The sequence below is a fragment of the Typopeltis vanoorti genome, chromosome 6 (genome assembly GCF_054136105.1).
Source record: "Typopeltis vanoorti isolate ZY-2024b chromosome 6, IOZ_Tvanoo_1.0, whole genome shotgun sequence".
Taxonomy (NCBI): Eukaryota; Metazoa; Arthropoda; class Arachnida; order Uropygi; family Thelyphonidae; genus Typopeltis; species Typopeltis vanoorti.
Genome location: NC_143554.1, coordinates 144,131,052 through 144,149,172, shown reverse-complemented (window position 1 = coordinate 144,149,172; position 18,121 = coordinate 144,131,052). Strand labels below are relative to the sequence as shown.

Sequence of the window (18,121 nt, the reverse complement as noted above, 5' to 3'; positions counted from 1 at the left end):
GGCCTGAATGCAGCTTGTTCTTCATCATCCTTCCCTTCCACAATCCTCCTCAACCGTTTCTCAAGTATACTTGCATAAATATTACTAGGAACACTTGGTAGAGAAATACCTCTGTAATTCTTACATTCAGTTGTATTTCCCTTTTTGTATATGGGTACTATGAGAGCTCTACTCCAAGGCGGATGTCCACAGTTCTTCCTGTCTGTCCATAGTAAGCTCAACAGGCAAGAAGAACTAAGGACATCCACCTCAGTGAACATAAAAAATACATCCAGCGCTATCACTATGGCAAGTCAGGTCAAGCAGACAACCCCTCTTACTTATAAAAGCTTCAATGCAGCACTTTTATTTTTTTCCAATTGATCCTAGAATCAACAGAAGCCTTGAAACATACTTCAAACCTCAACAAGTACGGCTGTATAAATTTGCCAAAGATTTGGGAGACAGTCATTTTAAGACAAAATTAATACCTGCTTTCTCTTCTCTGTGCTTTTTTTCAACATAGATGGTATCTAATTAGGACTTTAGTCTTTGTCTTGTATGTTACAACTGTTTAAACTAATCCCATGTTAGACCGTATTGTGTTTGTTTTGCCTACTGTGACAAACTGTTTTTATGCTCTAAAGATGCTGGATGGAATATCAGTGAAATATTAGCAATAAGTTAATAAATAGTTATTTTCTTATCAGACTGTGTTCTCATTTACACCATTAAAATTAATCAACGTGTACGATGAACACATAAGCCTTCCCACATGTTCTTCAGCATAAGAGTTTCCTTGGTATGCACTATTTAAAAGACATCAGATCTGCTCAAAAATCTATATGTTCATTGTTATTAGTGCTTTAAGTCAGGTGTCACTGGCCTGACAGCTGTTAACTGTTGGTTATCATCAGAGGGGGGGGGGGAGGATGATTTTGTGAAGATTTTGTATTTCAAGGAATTAAAATAATGTAATCATTTTTATTTCAATATAATGACAATCACAAAATTATAATATTAAAGATTAGAATTTTATTTATTTATTTATTCTGTACACTAATAGAATGTCACTCTTGTAAATGTTCCATCCCAAGCATGTCTTTCCTTTGTTAGTGCCTATAGCCAGTCCTTTATCCGGTTAACAATCATACGCGATTCATGCAACCATTCCTGAAAACATATACTAATCAGAGAATTTCTATATTCGTCAGAAACGTAATCTGTAGTTGTTCAATTTAAATGTTAATACAATTTCTTCTCCCTGTTCACACGTTTAGTATTTAATTAAACAGACTACTCCAACTGCACTTAAAACTGTGCTTAAAACATTTATCAATAATTTATAAAGCTCAATTTATACGTTATAAAATTTAAATTCTATGCAAAGTCCACAAACAACTCAATTCAGCTCATACTTACATCAACACCTCTCCGCAGAACTTTTTGTTCACAGAAACTGCATGCTACTTCCACATTGGGGCAGTACTTTTCTAGGTGTGCTTTTACATCCTCATGATATATTTTAATGTCACAGTATTCACAATGCTACAGTGAAATTCATAACAATATACAATTGTCAGGTTAAGATAGAATATCACCAACAAAATTAGAAATGGCTGTAATACTCAGTTAAAAGTGAAGTGTATAACAAATTACATGCATGCATTATAGAAATACAATGAATTAGAATCACTATATATTCTTCTTTCATAGTTATACAGAGATAACATGATGCTATCTGTTCATGATAGCTATACATTACATGATGCTATCTGTTCACTCCATTATTATTTTTTTTAAGAATTCTCGTGTCTATTGTCTCAAGTCTTCAATCAAATGTTTTATTTCAAATCCAACTCTTAGATTCATTGGTTAAAATTGGAACACATTTTTGTATGTCCGTGCGGTTAGCCTAATGGCTATGCTCTTCGCAACCATATGCCTGGGGAAGGAGTGTCCTAGGTTCGATTCCCATCGGTGACGTGAGGAGCTGAAGGATCTTCCTCAGCCATAGCCAAGTTAGCCAGTCTTGGGCGTGGACAGCAGGGTTTTTTTCCCCAGTTTATTCTGGGGTTTTTCATCCCGCAAAGCAGGCAAACTGGCCTTGAGAACTTAACACTACAGGCCATAGGATACACCAGGGCATAGGGCTGACCACCTTATCCTGTAAACGGAGTGAGGTGCGATGATCAATGGACCCCCGACACTACAAGGTAAGAGAGGGTATAAAGAAGATGAGATGAGATGAGATTTTTGTATGTTGCCAGTTGAATGTCTTATTTAAATTTTCTCATATTCCGCATACACTTTTCAATACATTCCCCATCATACCAGCTTTGTTTATTCTGTTATCGCATCCCCCCCCCCCCCAACGTGCACAGCATTTATGCTATAGGCCATCTTCACTACAATCTGTACACAACGGATTATTATCATCATCATCAGACCTCCATGGAGTCAAAGCTCATCGTGGGAGGTCCCACTCTCACACACACACTGCTCATCATACCTTGACTTAACCTCCTTACTGGCCAATGTGGATGAAATAGTGACACCAAATTGCACTTTTTATCCATGTTGTTCAATGGGTTTTAGAGCTTCGTATCCAGATTCATCTCAACGTCTATAGACGTCATGGCCAGTTAGGGGGGTTAAATGTATTCCCTGTCTCTGCACTCACCACAATTTTAGGCAAAGCATTCCAATCATCCACTACTTGTTCTATAGGTACTCTATTGAGAAAGTAGTTGATACTTTGATATTCCTGCCTATTTCTACAGCTTGTCCTTTTTTATTACTGATTTTCATACCACACTTGTTGCAGCAGTTATTCAATTAAGTTAAAAAGTCCTAATGACTCATACTGGAATTGCTTATATAACATCATGTGCATTAAAAAAAGAGATAAGTTGGATATTTCCAATTTTGATATCACATTTAATGCCAATTTTCTTCCTTCATCTTACTTCAGGAAAATAAAAATAATAACAGATAAGCACCTGCATAGCGCAATTGGAAGAACAATGATACGTTGTGCCCTTCAACTGGAAAAGGTTTCAAGTTTGATTCTCATCATGATAAGAAGAATCTTTATATATAATAAATTTAGTTTAATCCTTTATCCAAGTGTGAGCAAACAAAGTTTGCACCTGAAAGTATCTTCAGGACTGGGGGTAACCTTACCCCCAGTCCTGAAGATACTTTCAGGTGCAAACTTTGTTTGCTCACACTTGGATAAAGGATTAAACTAAATTTGTTTTAGTTTAAGTGAAAAATAAACTTTCAAAATCTTTATATATATATATATATATTTTTTTTTTTTTTTTTTAAATCATAATAGTATCCTCTCTCATAATACTTACTCAAGTATTATGACAGTGCCTTTGACCACATTGTTTAATTTATGTATCAGCTCTAGATTGGTTCCTAAGGGGATAGAAAGAGGTGAAAATAGTTACAATGCATAAAAGAGGCTCCATGACTAAGGCAGAAAATTATTGAACAATCAGAATCTCAGGTGTGGTGGTGATCAAGGTATGAAAGAAGTTGGTTAAGGGGAAAAATCTAGGAATGGGGGTACTATATGGGGAGGGAGGACATGGTTTTGTGAAGGGTAATTCATACCTCAGTAACTTACTCATCTTTTATAATACGGTGACAGTTGAGTTGGATAAAGACAATGGGTACATATTGATAATGCTGGACTTTGCAAAGGCTTTTGACAGGATACAGCATGGAATTCTGATAAATAAATTTCAGCAAATGTGGATGGATAAACCAAGGGGTCTGACAGGGATGTCCCCTCTCAGCAACTCTTTTTAATATCTACTTAAATGAAATAATAATAAAATGGAATAAAAAGTTACATCAAGGAATTAAACTTTCTCCTACAGTGAACTTAAACACTCTTCTTTTTGCCGACGGCCAAATAATAATTACAAATTCTGAAGATAAACTACAGAAAGCTATTTTAGATCTAAATAAAATATCCAAAGACTATGGTATGATAATATCAACAGAAAAATCAAAAACTATTGCCTTTAAAGAACAAGATCCAGCAAGAACTAAAATAGTATTAGATAACAAGATCTTAGAACAGATGAATTCATTTAACTACCAAGGATGTATGATCACATATGAAAATGAAAAAGATATAAACGTAAAAATTGCAAAATATTTAAAAATAACAGGCATAATTAACTCTATATTTAAACCAACCTAGTTCAAAAACAAACCAGACTAAAAGTATACAATACATTAGCCCTACCAGTCTTAATGTATGGAAGCGAAATCTGGACAATAAAACAAAAAGACAAACAAAGATTAACAACAGCAGAAATGAAGTTTATGAGAAAAACTGCAAAGTATACCCTATTTGATCATAAAAGAAATGAAGAAATTATGAAAGAATTAAACCAAGAACCAGTAATAGAAAAAATTAAAAAATATAAACATAAATGGATAGAACACGTTCAAAGAATGAAAACAGAAAGATTACCAAAACAAGCCTTAAAATACAAGCCATTAGGAAAAATAAAACCAGGACATCCTCTTAAATGATGACTTCTAAGGCCGGAACAGGCCATGCTAGGGCTAAATCCTTGATATGCGTGATAATGATGATGATGAAAAATCTTCAACCTGTTCTCATAAAGTTCATTCCATAGACCTGCTATCATCTTGGTCACTCACCTCTGGATCCTCTCCCTGCCTCCCCATCAAGAAGAAACCCTAACGCCCAGATCTGGGGGTCTTATCAAGGCTCGACACAGAGGAACAATAACTTGCTTGTTTCTACTCGTCAAAGTATTCTTCAGTAACCAAGTGATTTTGATGAGCTGATTTAGCCACTTTTGAAATGTGCCCCCTAAACTTCAACTGCCTATACACCAATACTCCCAAATTTCTTGTCAATCTCCTGGAGTACAGTTCAAATAATGTGGTATACTGCTGCTAATCTTTTCACCCCAAACTGCATAACCTTACACTTTGCCACATTAAATTGGCATTTATTCTCCTTATCCCAGTCCTCCAATCTATCTAAATCATCCTGCAAGATTTTAACATCATGTGCATTCACTATTGCTCTACCCAACTTTGCATCATCAGCAAACTAATGAACAGTTCCTCTCAGATCCTTTCCTATATTGTTAGTGAACAAATTAAATAGTAGTGGTCCAAGAACATAATGTGAGGAAAATTAAGGTAGCGCAAAATCATAAGCATCACCAATTCATTTATTTCATATCAGACATCACATATGACACTGCAACATCTCCATCTGAATGGTGCATTCCTTGCAAAATGATCACTCAGTAACTCTGCTATTTCATTTGCTTCTGTTTCTTCCCTTCCATCAGTACTCATTAAAGTCATTATTCCATAGACATTCTTCCTTTTACTTACCACATAGTCAAAGGAAACTCTTTGAGATTTTCTTTGGACTCATCAGCTAGGGTCCTCTCATAATTAGCTTGGACTTCCTTATCATAACGGTCACCTCACCATTCTTGCCTGTGCTTTGTTCTATGTAAGGGCTTACTAATCACTTTTCCTTTACATTTCCTCCAGATCTTTTTTCAACTCCTGCTTAATAATGCTATATTATTATTGCAACTCCTCCGTGGAATTGGCAGACTCATCGTGGGAGGTTCGTTCAACTGGCAACATATTTATCATACCGAATCTTAAAATCCTTAACACTTCTTGCATTAACAACACATTTTGGTAATGTGTTCCATTCACTGACAATTCTCCATGTAAAATATCTACTCCTCACACTCTCACATAACTCCTAGGGATGACCTTGGTTTTTTCCTCTCTTGCCGTCTACTCTTTTTATAATCTCATCTGAATTAATTCGATAAAATGCTCTCACTAACTTAAATATTTCTATCATATCACATCTTTACCTCCTATCCACCAAACTGTGCAATCCACATTTTTTCAACCTCTCTTCATAGCCGGCAGTCCAAAGTCCTGTGTTGTCTTAGTCACTCATGTCTGGAACCTCTCCAATGTCTCCACATCATACTGAAAACCAGGTGATCAGATTTCGGCACAATAGTCCAACCAGTGCTTTATAACAGTGGTCGCCAACAAAGGGCTGGCAGGTACCCAAGTGCCCGCGAAGCATTTTTAAAGTGCCTCTGTGCCAAATATTGAAGCATCGAACAACCTTCAAATTTTTAGTATGCATGTGAACCACACATCACCAGTTATAGGTTACGCACTTCTGTTGCACTAGGCGACTAGCCTAAATTCTTTTCTAGAATGACAAAGTGACAATCAGTTGCTTGGATCCAGTTATTTTGTAGTTATTTATTTCATCATTATCATCATGTTTTTTAAGGATTTATGCCTAGAGTGGCCTGTTCTGGCCCTTAGTTTCATTAAATGTATATATTTTTTATTTCGTTTTGAGTCAATGATTTTCCAGATTCTAAAAGAAATAGTTAAAAGTCATTGCACCAGTCAGATTGAACTCTTGTGTAATTACATAACACTTGGTGTAAAACAATCTCATTACAAAGACGAAAAATTATAAATAAATTAACAAAGGGGACTTATAGGTTTGATGCAGAAAATATGTTTCAATATATGATAGGAAAAAAGAGAACTATGATCACACACGTGTACATTGTATAAGAATCTGTTTAGCAAGGGTGTGAGGACCCAAATGTTTGCTTTCAGTATTGTGAATTTGTGGAACTGGTTTAGACTTGGTAATGTCAAAGTCAGTGAGAAGGAAATGTTTAGGCAATTTGGTCTGGCTAATAAGAAAAGGGTGATCATTATGGGTGATTTCAATTATGATAATATAGACTAGAATGAAGAAATGGCATCAGAATCCAAAGAGAATGAATTTCTTGACTTTTTAAAGGACAACTACCTTAAGCAGTATGTAACAGATGACCTCTGGATCAAGAATCTTAGATTTGATTATCCATCAGAAGATACTGTTGTGAATGAAGTGTCACATGTTCCTACAGCTTGAAAGTGATCACTTGAGTGGCAGCCGGCCATATCAGAACTTTTGTGAGAAAGAGTTATATGTGGAACTATGAGGAAGGTGATTATGACAAACTCTGAAGGCAACTTGCAGTAATATCATGGGATGAGGAATTCGATGGGAAGGAAATCAGTGCAGCTTGGTCTCCACTCAGGAAGTATCTGGAAAAGGCAATGACTGAGTATATTCCAAAGATCAGGAGATTAAATAAGGTAGGTGTAAAATGGATGACTGAAGAGGAGAAACAAGCAATCTGAAAGAAAATGGCATTGTGGATGTGGCACAAGATGAATGGAGATAATCAGTTCATGAAAAGTACAAAGAGCAATCAAGGAAGGTAACTTGCTTAGTAAGGGTAGAAAAGTACAGTATGAGACGAGTTAGCAAATGAGACTAAAAGAAATCCTACAGAGTTTTTTCAATATGTGGTCAGTAAACAGAAGAACGATTATGGGAGGATGATGTTAGTCAGTGATACCGGGAGAATAATAAACACTGAGGAGAATACAGTATAGGAGTTTATTGAACAGTTTGTTAAAGTATTCCATCCTTCTGATTGTAACATAATAATAATAATTATTATTATTATTATTAAGAGAGAGATCTCCAGAGAGTCAGGAACTCATCAAGGGAGGCATTACTATTCGCACCAGCTATCATACCTGTTCTTGAATTCATTCATGCTACTTTCACACATAACATCCAATGGCAATTCATTCCAATCACACACAACTCTATGAGAGAAAAATCTAACTCCAACCCCCTTCTTGATAGTGTTCATTCTCAACTTTCATGGATGCCTTCATGTCCTTTTCCCTACCCTCCATAAAATAAAAAATTCCACCAATTGAAATCCTGTATGACCCTTGTAGAAGTTTGTAAGTCTCCATCATATCACCCCTCTATTGGCTGTATGCTAGTGTCTGCTGCCTACAAATTTTCAATCTGTCTTATTTCACAATCCCAATATCGTCTTTTAACACTCTTATTTGCACTCTCTATCAGAATCACCACAGAAACCATGAGACTAGACCTGTGCACAATAGCCCAAATGAGGTCTTATCAAAGCATTGTGAAAAGGCAAAATGACTTCCTTATCTTTACATAGCAATGTATGTTTCAGCAATTATCTTTTGAGTTGTATTTGCAATCTTTGCTACATGGTTCCTGAACTTCAACTTCCTATATCTACTAATACTCCAAGATCACTAGCCTCATCAGTTTCTTCAAGCATAATCCGACCAATATAATACAGCATTAGATATCTAATCACACCAAAGTCATTACCATACATTTATTAACATTAAAATGGCAGCCATTTTCACATGCCCACAATTCCAGCCTATTCAAATCATTCTGCTAGTACTGCATATCAGCACTCCTGATTACGCTACCTATTTTTGCATCATCAGCAAATAACTGTATGTCACATGTGAAATCCTTCCTAATGTCATTAATGTACAAATTGAATAACAGTGGACCAAGGACTGATCCAAGGTAACCAATGGCACACCATTGGTTACCTTGAATCTTGCAGATTCATCCCTCCCCCCATATACCACTTTCTTATATCTGTCACTCAGCCATCCTGTTATCAATGCCAATAGTTTATAATCTAATCCCATATTCTCCATTTTATGCAACACTATTCCATGCTATATTCTGTCAAAAGCTTTAGCAAAATCCAAAAGTATCATGGTGTATTCATTCCCCTTGTCTAGGTCAGTGGAAACATTATTATGGAATGTGAGCAAGTTGCTTAAACATGACCTTCTCTTAGTAAAACCCATGCTTTTCATTGCAAAGTAGAGATTCTCTGTCTATCCATTTCTGAATACAAGCCCTAACCAACTTTTCCAAAATCTTCACCAATGCTCCTGAGATAAGTGATTGGTCGATAGTTGGCTACATCAGTCTTTGCACCACTCTTGTGCAATGGGATTACCATACATTCTTTCCACTCCTCCAGTGGAATCTTCCCTGTTCTGAGACTCAAATTATATAATATAGCCTAGTTAAAGGCATAGCCAGTTCAGCTGATCACTCTTTAAGCATCTATGCTGATATCCCATCAGTTCCTATTGCAGAATTCTTATTCAGTTTGTGCAACAGCTCTAGTACTTCCTCCTCGTCCACATGAGTTTCCTCATACAGTGAAGAGGTAGATGCGAGTTCAATGTTGCATATACCAGGTTAATAGCTTTTAGCAAAATGGCTGCTCATTAGCTGAACAATCACTTCTGTATCAGTCATCCACATACCATCAGCATTCAGTACAGTTATTCTTTTAAATTCATCCTTTCTTCTATTTGCAGCATAACAATAGATTTCTTGGTTTGTGTTTAACTTGCATAGCTAGTTTCTTTTCATATTCGGACTTAGCTTTCCATACTGCACTTGTGACTCTTCTGGCCTGCTGCTTATAATTATCATAACTGACATCATCCTTATGCATTCAATATTCCTTCCACATCATCTTTTTCTTACAAATCTCTGGCTTAATTGGATTGCACATGCATTTCCCTCCTATTCTATTTATTATGTAGGAGGGACACCTTCTGATATCACATCATTTAAGTATTTTTTTAAATACTTCCCACACACTGTTGATATCCTTCTCATCCAATAACTAATACCATGGCACAGAACCCAGCATACCGCTCAGGTGGTCATAATTTCCTGCTTTGTAGTTCAGCATGTAACCTTTACTGAACGGAACACTCATAAACTTAGCCACTTCCCAAGTGAGTACCGCATAATCACTGTCACCAACTGGAGGCAGGATAGTTTGTCTTTAACTGAAAAACCCCCTCTAACACTATAATCAGATTTAACACTCTTTGACCTTAAGTTCCTTGAGAAAGTTGCCTTGCAACAGCTCAATAAATTCAGTTTCACTCTTCTCATGAGATTTCATAGCTACACAAATCAGTGTTCGGATAATTAAAATCCCCCATTATGGTAACTCTTTTCACAGTGATCGTATTTATTTGTTGATGCATTTCTTCATCACTAACAACCTATCCCAGATCTGTAACAACACCCCACCATGCATTTAATCTTTTTAGACTCCACCTCACACCAGGTGGCTTCAAACTCACTGCCATATGAAAAAACTGTTACTAATATTGCAGTCATAGGTCTCAACTCTAACTGGATTAAGACATTTGATATCAGTATCTTGAACTTGATAACGTGAACTTGAGAGTAGTGGGAATGGGGGGAGGGGAACCAATGATGGTGAATGAGTAGGAGATATATAAGGAATTGAGTAAATTCAATGTTAACAAGGCCATTCATCCAGTCATGCAGCATATCACTGTGTATCTTGAGGGAATGTTCCAGGAAGTTAAAGCTTTAACTTACATTTTTAACATGAGTCTTAGATTAGTCCATATTCTGAAGCAGTGGAAAAATGGCAAAATTTTTCTGCTTCATAAAGGGTAGGTGATAAGACTAAGTCTTTGAATTATAGGCCAATTAGCTTTGTCTGGAGTTGTGATTAAGATGTTGGAGAAGCTAGTGAGGACAAGGATTTGGGACTGGGTTGACAGCAGCAGAATTCTCTTTAATGGACAGCATGAGTTTGCTAAAGGAGGATCATGGTTTAGTAATTTTAGTAAAAGAATTTTTAATTTTAGTTTAAATTTAAATTTTTTTAATTTTAAATTTAGTTTAAATTTTAGTTTTAGTAAAAGAGTTGTCATTCCATTGTATAAGACTAGTGTTGCCAAATGAAAATGACTATAAACAGCTAAATCTTAAAAAAAAAAAAAAAAAAAAAAAAAAAAAAAAAAAAAAAGAGCTAGAAAGAGCTCAAAAGGAGTTAAAAATAAAAATTTGAAGCTAAAATTTTAAAATTATTCAAGATGAAGTAGTGATACTAGCATATAAGTGACTAAATACAACTTCCATGCATTTAATTTACCCACATTTTCACTTAGATTTTCAGCTTTATTATATGTGGCCATCATTCCAGTATTATGTATAGATGCTGGTAAATGATAGTCTGTACAGCACTTGTTGTTATGCCTGAGGCCATACTTGATTGACATTGGCAATTCCATCTTGTTTCTTAAATTAGTTTTAACTACATTCATGGAACTAAAAATTCGTTCAATTTCCGCATTAGAATTTGGCAGTATTAATAAATTTATTGCACACTGAGCAATTTCTTTAAATTATTATTTTATTATTATTATTATTACGGGCAACTCCAGGGAATCATTAGACTCATCGAGGGAGGCCCCAAATCATATTCATCACAACTATTCGACATTCATACAGTATCTATCATACCTCGCCTTAAAATCATTCACTGTCACAGCATCCACCACAGACTCAGGGAGCGCATTCCACTCATTCACTACTCTAAAAGTAAAGAACCCAGCTCTAACACCTTCACTAACCACACTTTTGCCCAGTTTCCATGGATGTCCCCTAGTCCTCCCACAACCAGCCCTGTTCTCAAAAATATCTTCTGAATTAATTTTATAGAAACCCTTCAGTAATTTGAATGTCTCAATCGTATCTCCCCTCCTCCGCCTATCAACCAATTTTTGCAACCCACAAATCCTCAACCTGTTCTCATACGGTTCATTCCACAGACCTGCTATCATCTTGGTCACTCACCTCTGGATCCTCTCCACCTCCTCCCCATCAAGAAGAAACCTAGGTGACCAAATCTGAGGCCAAATGGATTCATTCCAGATGCATCTTTATATTCTCATACTTCAGTCCAGAATAGCTCGGTGTTTTCTATATTTATCCATTTATTTAGGTGGATAGTACTGTACTACTGGTATTCAGCAGCAGCAACATCTTTTTCTGTTTTCAGCATTATTTCTAAGATGGGAGTAGCAGGTTCTTTTATATGACTGAAATGTTTTAGGGTATTGTCAACAGAAAAAGACATCAATCTTAAAATATTCAAGTTTTCAGGCAACCTTTGCTTAAGCTGTTTAAAGAGACCAAGAAGAAACTGTTTTGCTCTACTTCTAAGATTTCGCTCACCATTTTGCATTATTTTCTTTTGTATCATCAACTATGAAATTTTTCTTTCAAATTTGTAACCAAGAGTTGGATTGAGGTCAGTGGCGTAGCTAGAGCTGTTGTCACCCGGAGTGATCCCTGAGTTTGCTGCTCCTCTCAAATACACACCAAAAATACTACAAAAAGTCAAAATAACGTATAGGGAAATAAATTAAAACACTATGTTTATTTTTGAAATAAAACTTTAATTTCAACATTCTAAACGTTATTTTTCTTGCTTTTCTGTTAGCAAAATCGTCGATGATATTGGCGAAGGTTATTTCATAGTAATATATAATTCTTGATCAAATTTTATTTAGAAAAACTCCTCTCACAACCACCAACACACAGCAATTGTGAGGAAAATGCACAGTAGTATTACAATATTTGGAAATGAGTTCTCAAGACTGTATTTTAGAATTAACTGCAAAAGTTCAAAAAGGTTCAAAGTGCTATCCAGGGCAGACCACCCCCTCCGAACCCCCCCCCCCCCCAGCTACGCCACTCATTGGGATCCAAATAGTCATCAATCTGACTCTAGAGGGTCGACTGTGGATGATGGTAGCACTAACATATTAGCAATAGCACGAATCAAACGAGAAAGGTCTTCAAATAATCTCATCTTATCTGCACTGTTAGATTCGAAAATTTTGTTAACTTGCTGAACTTGAACTAGAACAGTACGCAAAAATAAGAGGTACAGCAGATTCCTTTCATCTCTATACATCTCCCACAAAATTTGAGCTTTGTAACATTTCTCAGTCACACTCACGACTTCGAAGTGAGTTTTAATTCCAACCACTGGCTGAGAATTCTGTCTACTGCAAGTTCAATGGAGAGCCACCTTGTTGCACAATTGCTAACAATTTTCAGAGGTGCATCATTTTCGTTGATAGTTTGATAGAGCTCTTTGTATGCTGCTTGTCTTGAAGAAGAATGTGAAAACTACTTTTACATTTCAGCAACTTGTGCAGAATCTCTCTCAAGAAAATTAGAATTTTCTTGGGAGAAATTCTGCACAAGCGTGAGACATTGCCAGTTGTAATGAATGGCATACACATCTAATTAAAATTAAGGAGGGAATATATGCCTTCAGTTGTTCATAAATGCCAACCATAAGACTGGCATTGTCTGAACCAATTGCAATGAGATTTTTAATGTCCAGTTTCTTGGTCAGTTTCTTTGCTCTTTTTTCAGTGCAACCACAATACCACTAGCGAGCATCACACTTTTCTAGAACCACCATCCTGAGAAATATATGCATAATTTTGTTGATTTTCTTACTATCAAAAATGATGGCCATTCCTAAAATCTTATTCACTGTGATATCATTCGATTCATCTATTAGCAAGCTGAAATTTTCATCTCCAATGTCCACAATTAGATCTTCTTCAAAATGCTCACTTAGAACATTCTTTACAATTGCAGAGCACTTAGTTCGGTGCATTTGTACCTTTGGCATAATTTGACTGTCTAGGATAATATTTTTGCAAAGATCTACTAGATGATCGCAACTGTTGAATGATGAGTGACAAAAAAGAAATAATGCTAACCTACCTTCAAAGTTCGCAGTCTCAGACTTTTTCACAAGCATATTTGTAATAGGAACAGCCTTATATGGAACTGCAGCAAGATGTTTCTTAGTTTCACTATACTTTACAAGCTGACAATATTTAGCAGCTATATCACATCTGCAAAACTTACAGTGGCCTTTTGTAGCATTACCAGGAACGTCACACAACCATTTACTAAACATTCCATTTGCAACCACTCCCTCCTAAATTTTTGCTTCTAAGCTTCATTTTTCACTTTGCTCATTTTTGAAGAAGGGTATATACAACTCTTTACTGCAACGAATTCCGATCAGTCTTTGAAAACTTCCCACTCACTATTGTAAATACCAACCAGAACACTGAGCAAAGACTAACTTGTAGAGGTGCTATCAACTTTAAGGCGACAAAATGGCAGACTGTTGGGCCACATGACTGACTGGCATCATCATGCATTTGAAACGTGTATGATGCTCGCACCAAATACAATACAATTCCTTATCAAATGTGAATATCTGGAAAACTTTTAAAACAATTTCTTTAACAATAAGTTATAAAAAACAACTAAAAAGAGCTGAAACTAGTTTTGAAGGAGCTAGATTTGGAGCTAGGTGTGCTAGACTCAAATTTTTGGAGCTAGGGAAGAAAAAAAAAGAGCAACATCTAGCAGGGTTTTTGTGGTGGAGGTGGGCGGTAGATGGCGTTGATGGAGATGATTCGTAGTAGAGGTTCGGTGTAGTGGTTGAGACAGTTGTAGGTGTCCTCCCGCAATGAGTCTTCGGACTCCTTGGAGGTATCAGGAATAATAATAATAATAATAATAATCTAGCTCCAAAAGAGCTAAATTGGCAACACTGTATAAGACCCTGATATGTGAAATTTGGCCCACAGGATTTGAAGGGGATAAATTAACTGTGGAAAGGGTATAGAGGTGGATAATAAAGATGGTTTCAGGACTGTACAATGTTAGTTATGAGGATCGGCTGAGGGAATGTGGACTGCAGAGTTTGGTAGACAGAAGGAGAGGTGATACGATTGAGACTTTTAAACTGTTGAGAATTAGTTACAGGGTTGACACTGGGGAGTTCTTTCGCTTGGTGGAACAGTGGGAAGGGGCAATGACAAGGGGCGATCCCTCCACGCAAAGAAACCACTCCTGATCTTCTTGCTCACAGCTTCCTTTTGTATTCCAGGGATCGCCCCTTGTCATTGCCTGATAGAGTGGGGAGAGCAAGAACGGTCAATGAATAAAAGGAGTGGTATGATAGACTTTGTGTTTCCCTAGGAGGGACCTCTCACAATGAGTATTTTGATTCCATGGAGGCCTGAATAATAATAATAATTTGCTTACTTATTATAAGATGTATGCGAATCTATGAATATATTGGACAAGGGGGGGGGGGATGTATATACAGTATTATATTTAGATTTTGCAAATCTTTCGATGCATTGTCACATGACAAACTAGTAATTAAATTGGAACAGATGGGGGTTGGATAGTAGATCAGTGCATTAGATTGGAGATTGACTCTCTCTCTTTTTGAGAGAGAGAGAGAGAGAGAGAGTGAGTGAGGATGTCGGTTTAAAGTAGCAAACTGTAAGGTTTTAAAATTTGGAAAGCAAAGATGGAATGCAGACTATAGGATTGGGATATTTTTGACGAGGTAGAGGAGATGAAAAATATGGGGAGTGATGGTGGATTTGAAATTTCATGGACAATTTCTCTAAAATTGTGAGCACAACACAGCAGATTATGGGAATTATGTGGAGAATAGTGACTTGCAGAGACACAAGTCATGTGACATCTCTCTCTCTCTCTCTCTAAGCCTAGTTGGTAAGTGAATACTTTGCATACTTTTTTGAAGAACTTTGCCCGACAGGACCAGTGACTTGTACCATCTCTGCTGTTAGGTGTTGAGAGATGCTGCACAACTTTGTTGTTCTGCAACTGCAGCAGTGAAGATGCCTTGACTGCAGGATGGAACACCACCTCATATTGGAATGCCAGTATAGCGAATGTTACAACAACATTTCACAAAACACAGAGTGATTAATCATGCATTTCCTGCAGCATGGGTTCACTGGCAACCCTTGTGGGGGTCATCTGAAACGTATGGTATATGAAGGACATACAATGATGCAGCATGTGAGGCAAATCATTGCAGATCTGTTGAGTTCTGCTGCTGTTGAAAATGTCATTCACAGAATGCAGTTCTTAGAACATTTAAAAGGAACACATATTTAACCACATCTGTAAGTTATGAAATGAAAATTGATTTACGTGTCTCTCTGAATGACTGAAATTTAGAGAGCATATTGCTAGTGTTGCAAAAGTTGCAATATAGCAGTGCTACTATGATAAGAAGTACTTAACATCTGATAAGGAAGTTGTTATGCCACTGTATAAAGCAGAATTCGGCAGACTTTTCACTAAAAAGGGCACTCCGAATGGCTGGCTTATTACAAAGGGCACTTAACCTTAATTTCTTAATTTTGCAGGAGTGGAAGTTGTAAGCTTAAAGTACATTCAATACATATTTATTTTAAATGAATTTATTAATACAAAATTCCCTGCAATATCAAATTTAATTCATTAAATTTTCCCATTAAATCAGTTAGAAATCCAAGATCAAGTAAGCATGCTTTGTTTTCTAACTGTAAGCAAGATTCATTCCTTGATTAGAAACTTCTTCACTTGAGGCAATAAATTTAAAAACCTCGAGTATTTTTCCTCTACTAACCCATCGCATTTCAGTATGAATGAGAAGATTGTCAAATTCCATATCCTCTTCTTGTAAAAGTAATCTAAATAATCGGTGTTGCATTGATGTAGCTCTTATCAAATATTCATTTAACTTTTGCACATAACACCTTGGTGGATGATGCAATGATATGATGTAAATTTTGGGAATGAATGGTCTTGTTTACATAACACGATAAATCCATGTTTTGTTCCTTTCATTGCTGGAACCCCATAGGTTGTAATTGCTGTCATCTCTTGCATTGCATAATAAGCATACACATTTTCCCTTAAAATAAATAAAACCAAATTGTTCTTCCCACTCTATTTTAAAGTTATAAATCTTTTTATTTACATTATCCATCATAGGTTGTAAAAAATAATATAAATACATAAAATGATTAGAAACACATCAAATATTATTATTATTATTGCATGGCACCCCCAGGGATTCCAAAGACTCATCGAGGGAGGGCACCTACAGCTCTCCATCTCCACCAATTACAGTGAACCGCATCATCTACACCAACATCATCTACTGCCACCACTAGTATTTTCACAGACAATCACAAACATCCATGCCCATGGCGAAATCTGACCATGCAGTCTTTTCGCTGGAGAGTGAATATGCTCTCCACTCAGCCAACCAGGCCAACAAAAAATCTTAAATGCAGCTGACAGGATTCAAACCTGTGTTGGGAAACCCCAATGGATTTTGAGTCCATAGCCTTAACCACTAGGCCATGACCGCTTGCTGTATTGGACGAAATTCAACAAAACTCTGTAAATACAATCTGGAACATGGGGTTTTTATTATTTGTATTGGATGAAATTCAACTAAACTTTGTGTAAATACACTCTGGAACAGGGAATTTTTATTATTACTATTACTATTATTACGGGCAACTCCAGGGAGTCATTAGACTCATCGAGGGAGGCCCCAAATCATATTCATCACAACTATCTGACATTCATACAGTATCTATCATACCTCGCCTTAAACTCATTCACTGTCACAGCATCCACTACAGACTCAGGGAGCGCATTCCACTCATTCACTACTCTAAAAGTAAAGAACCCAGCTCTAACACCTTTACTAACCACACTTTTGCCCAGTTTCCATGGATGTCCCCTAGTCCTCCCACAACCAGCCCTGTTCTCAAAAATATCTTCTGAATTAATTTTATAGAAACCCTTCAGTAATTTGAATGTCTCAATCATATCTCCCCTCCTCCGCCTATCAACCAATTTTTGCAACCCACAAATCCTCAACCTGTTCTCATACGGTTCATTCCACAGACCTGCTATCATCTTGGTCACTCGCCTCTGGATCCTCTCCACATCCTCCCCATCAAGAAGAAACCTAGGTGACCAAATCTGAGCACAGTAGTCTAGATGGGGTCTTATCAAGGCTCGATAGAGAGGAACAATAACCTGCTTGTCTCTGCTTGTCAACGTATTCTTCAGCAACCAAGTGATTTGATGAGCTGTTTTGGTCACTTTTGCAATGTGTCCCCTAAATTTCAATTCCCTATCCACCAACATTCCTAAATCTCGTGCCTCATCAATTTCCTGGAGCAGGGTTCCACCAATGCAGTAAACTGCCTCCAATCTTTTCACCCCAAAATGCATAACCTTACATTTTGCCACATTAAACTGACATCCATTCTCCTTAGCCCAGACCTCCAATCTATCCAAATCATCCTGCAAAATTTTGACGTCATCTGCATTCACTATTGCCCTACCCAACTTCGCATCATCCGCAAACAAATGAACTGTTCCTCTCAGATCATTTCCTATATCATT

General features: G+C 36.7%; 1 protein-coding gene and 1 non-coding gene across 3 annotated transcripts in view; both read right to left on the bottom strand.

Moving 5' to 3' along the window:
- The window catches only part of LOC150106015 (uncharacterized), a 387,593-nt gene that overhangs the window by 342,618 nt on the left and 26,854 nt on the right, over window positions 1-18,121 (bottom strand). For both annotated transcript variants that reach the window (XM_090393743.1, XM_090393744.1), the window contains exon 2: window positions 1,402-1,527. In XM_090393743.1, the coding sequence (XP_090249869.1) occupies window positions 1,402-1,527 (126 nt within the window). The remainder of the gene's footprint in view (window positions 1-1,401; window positions 1,528-18,121) is intronic.
- Window positions 16,985-17,066, bottom strand: TRNAL-CAA (transfer RNA leucine (anticodon CAA)). Its single transcript has one exon. It is a non-coding gene; the product is annotated as a tRNA-Leu (tRNA).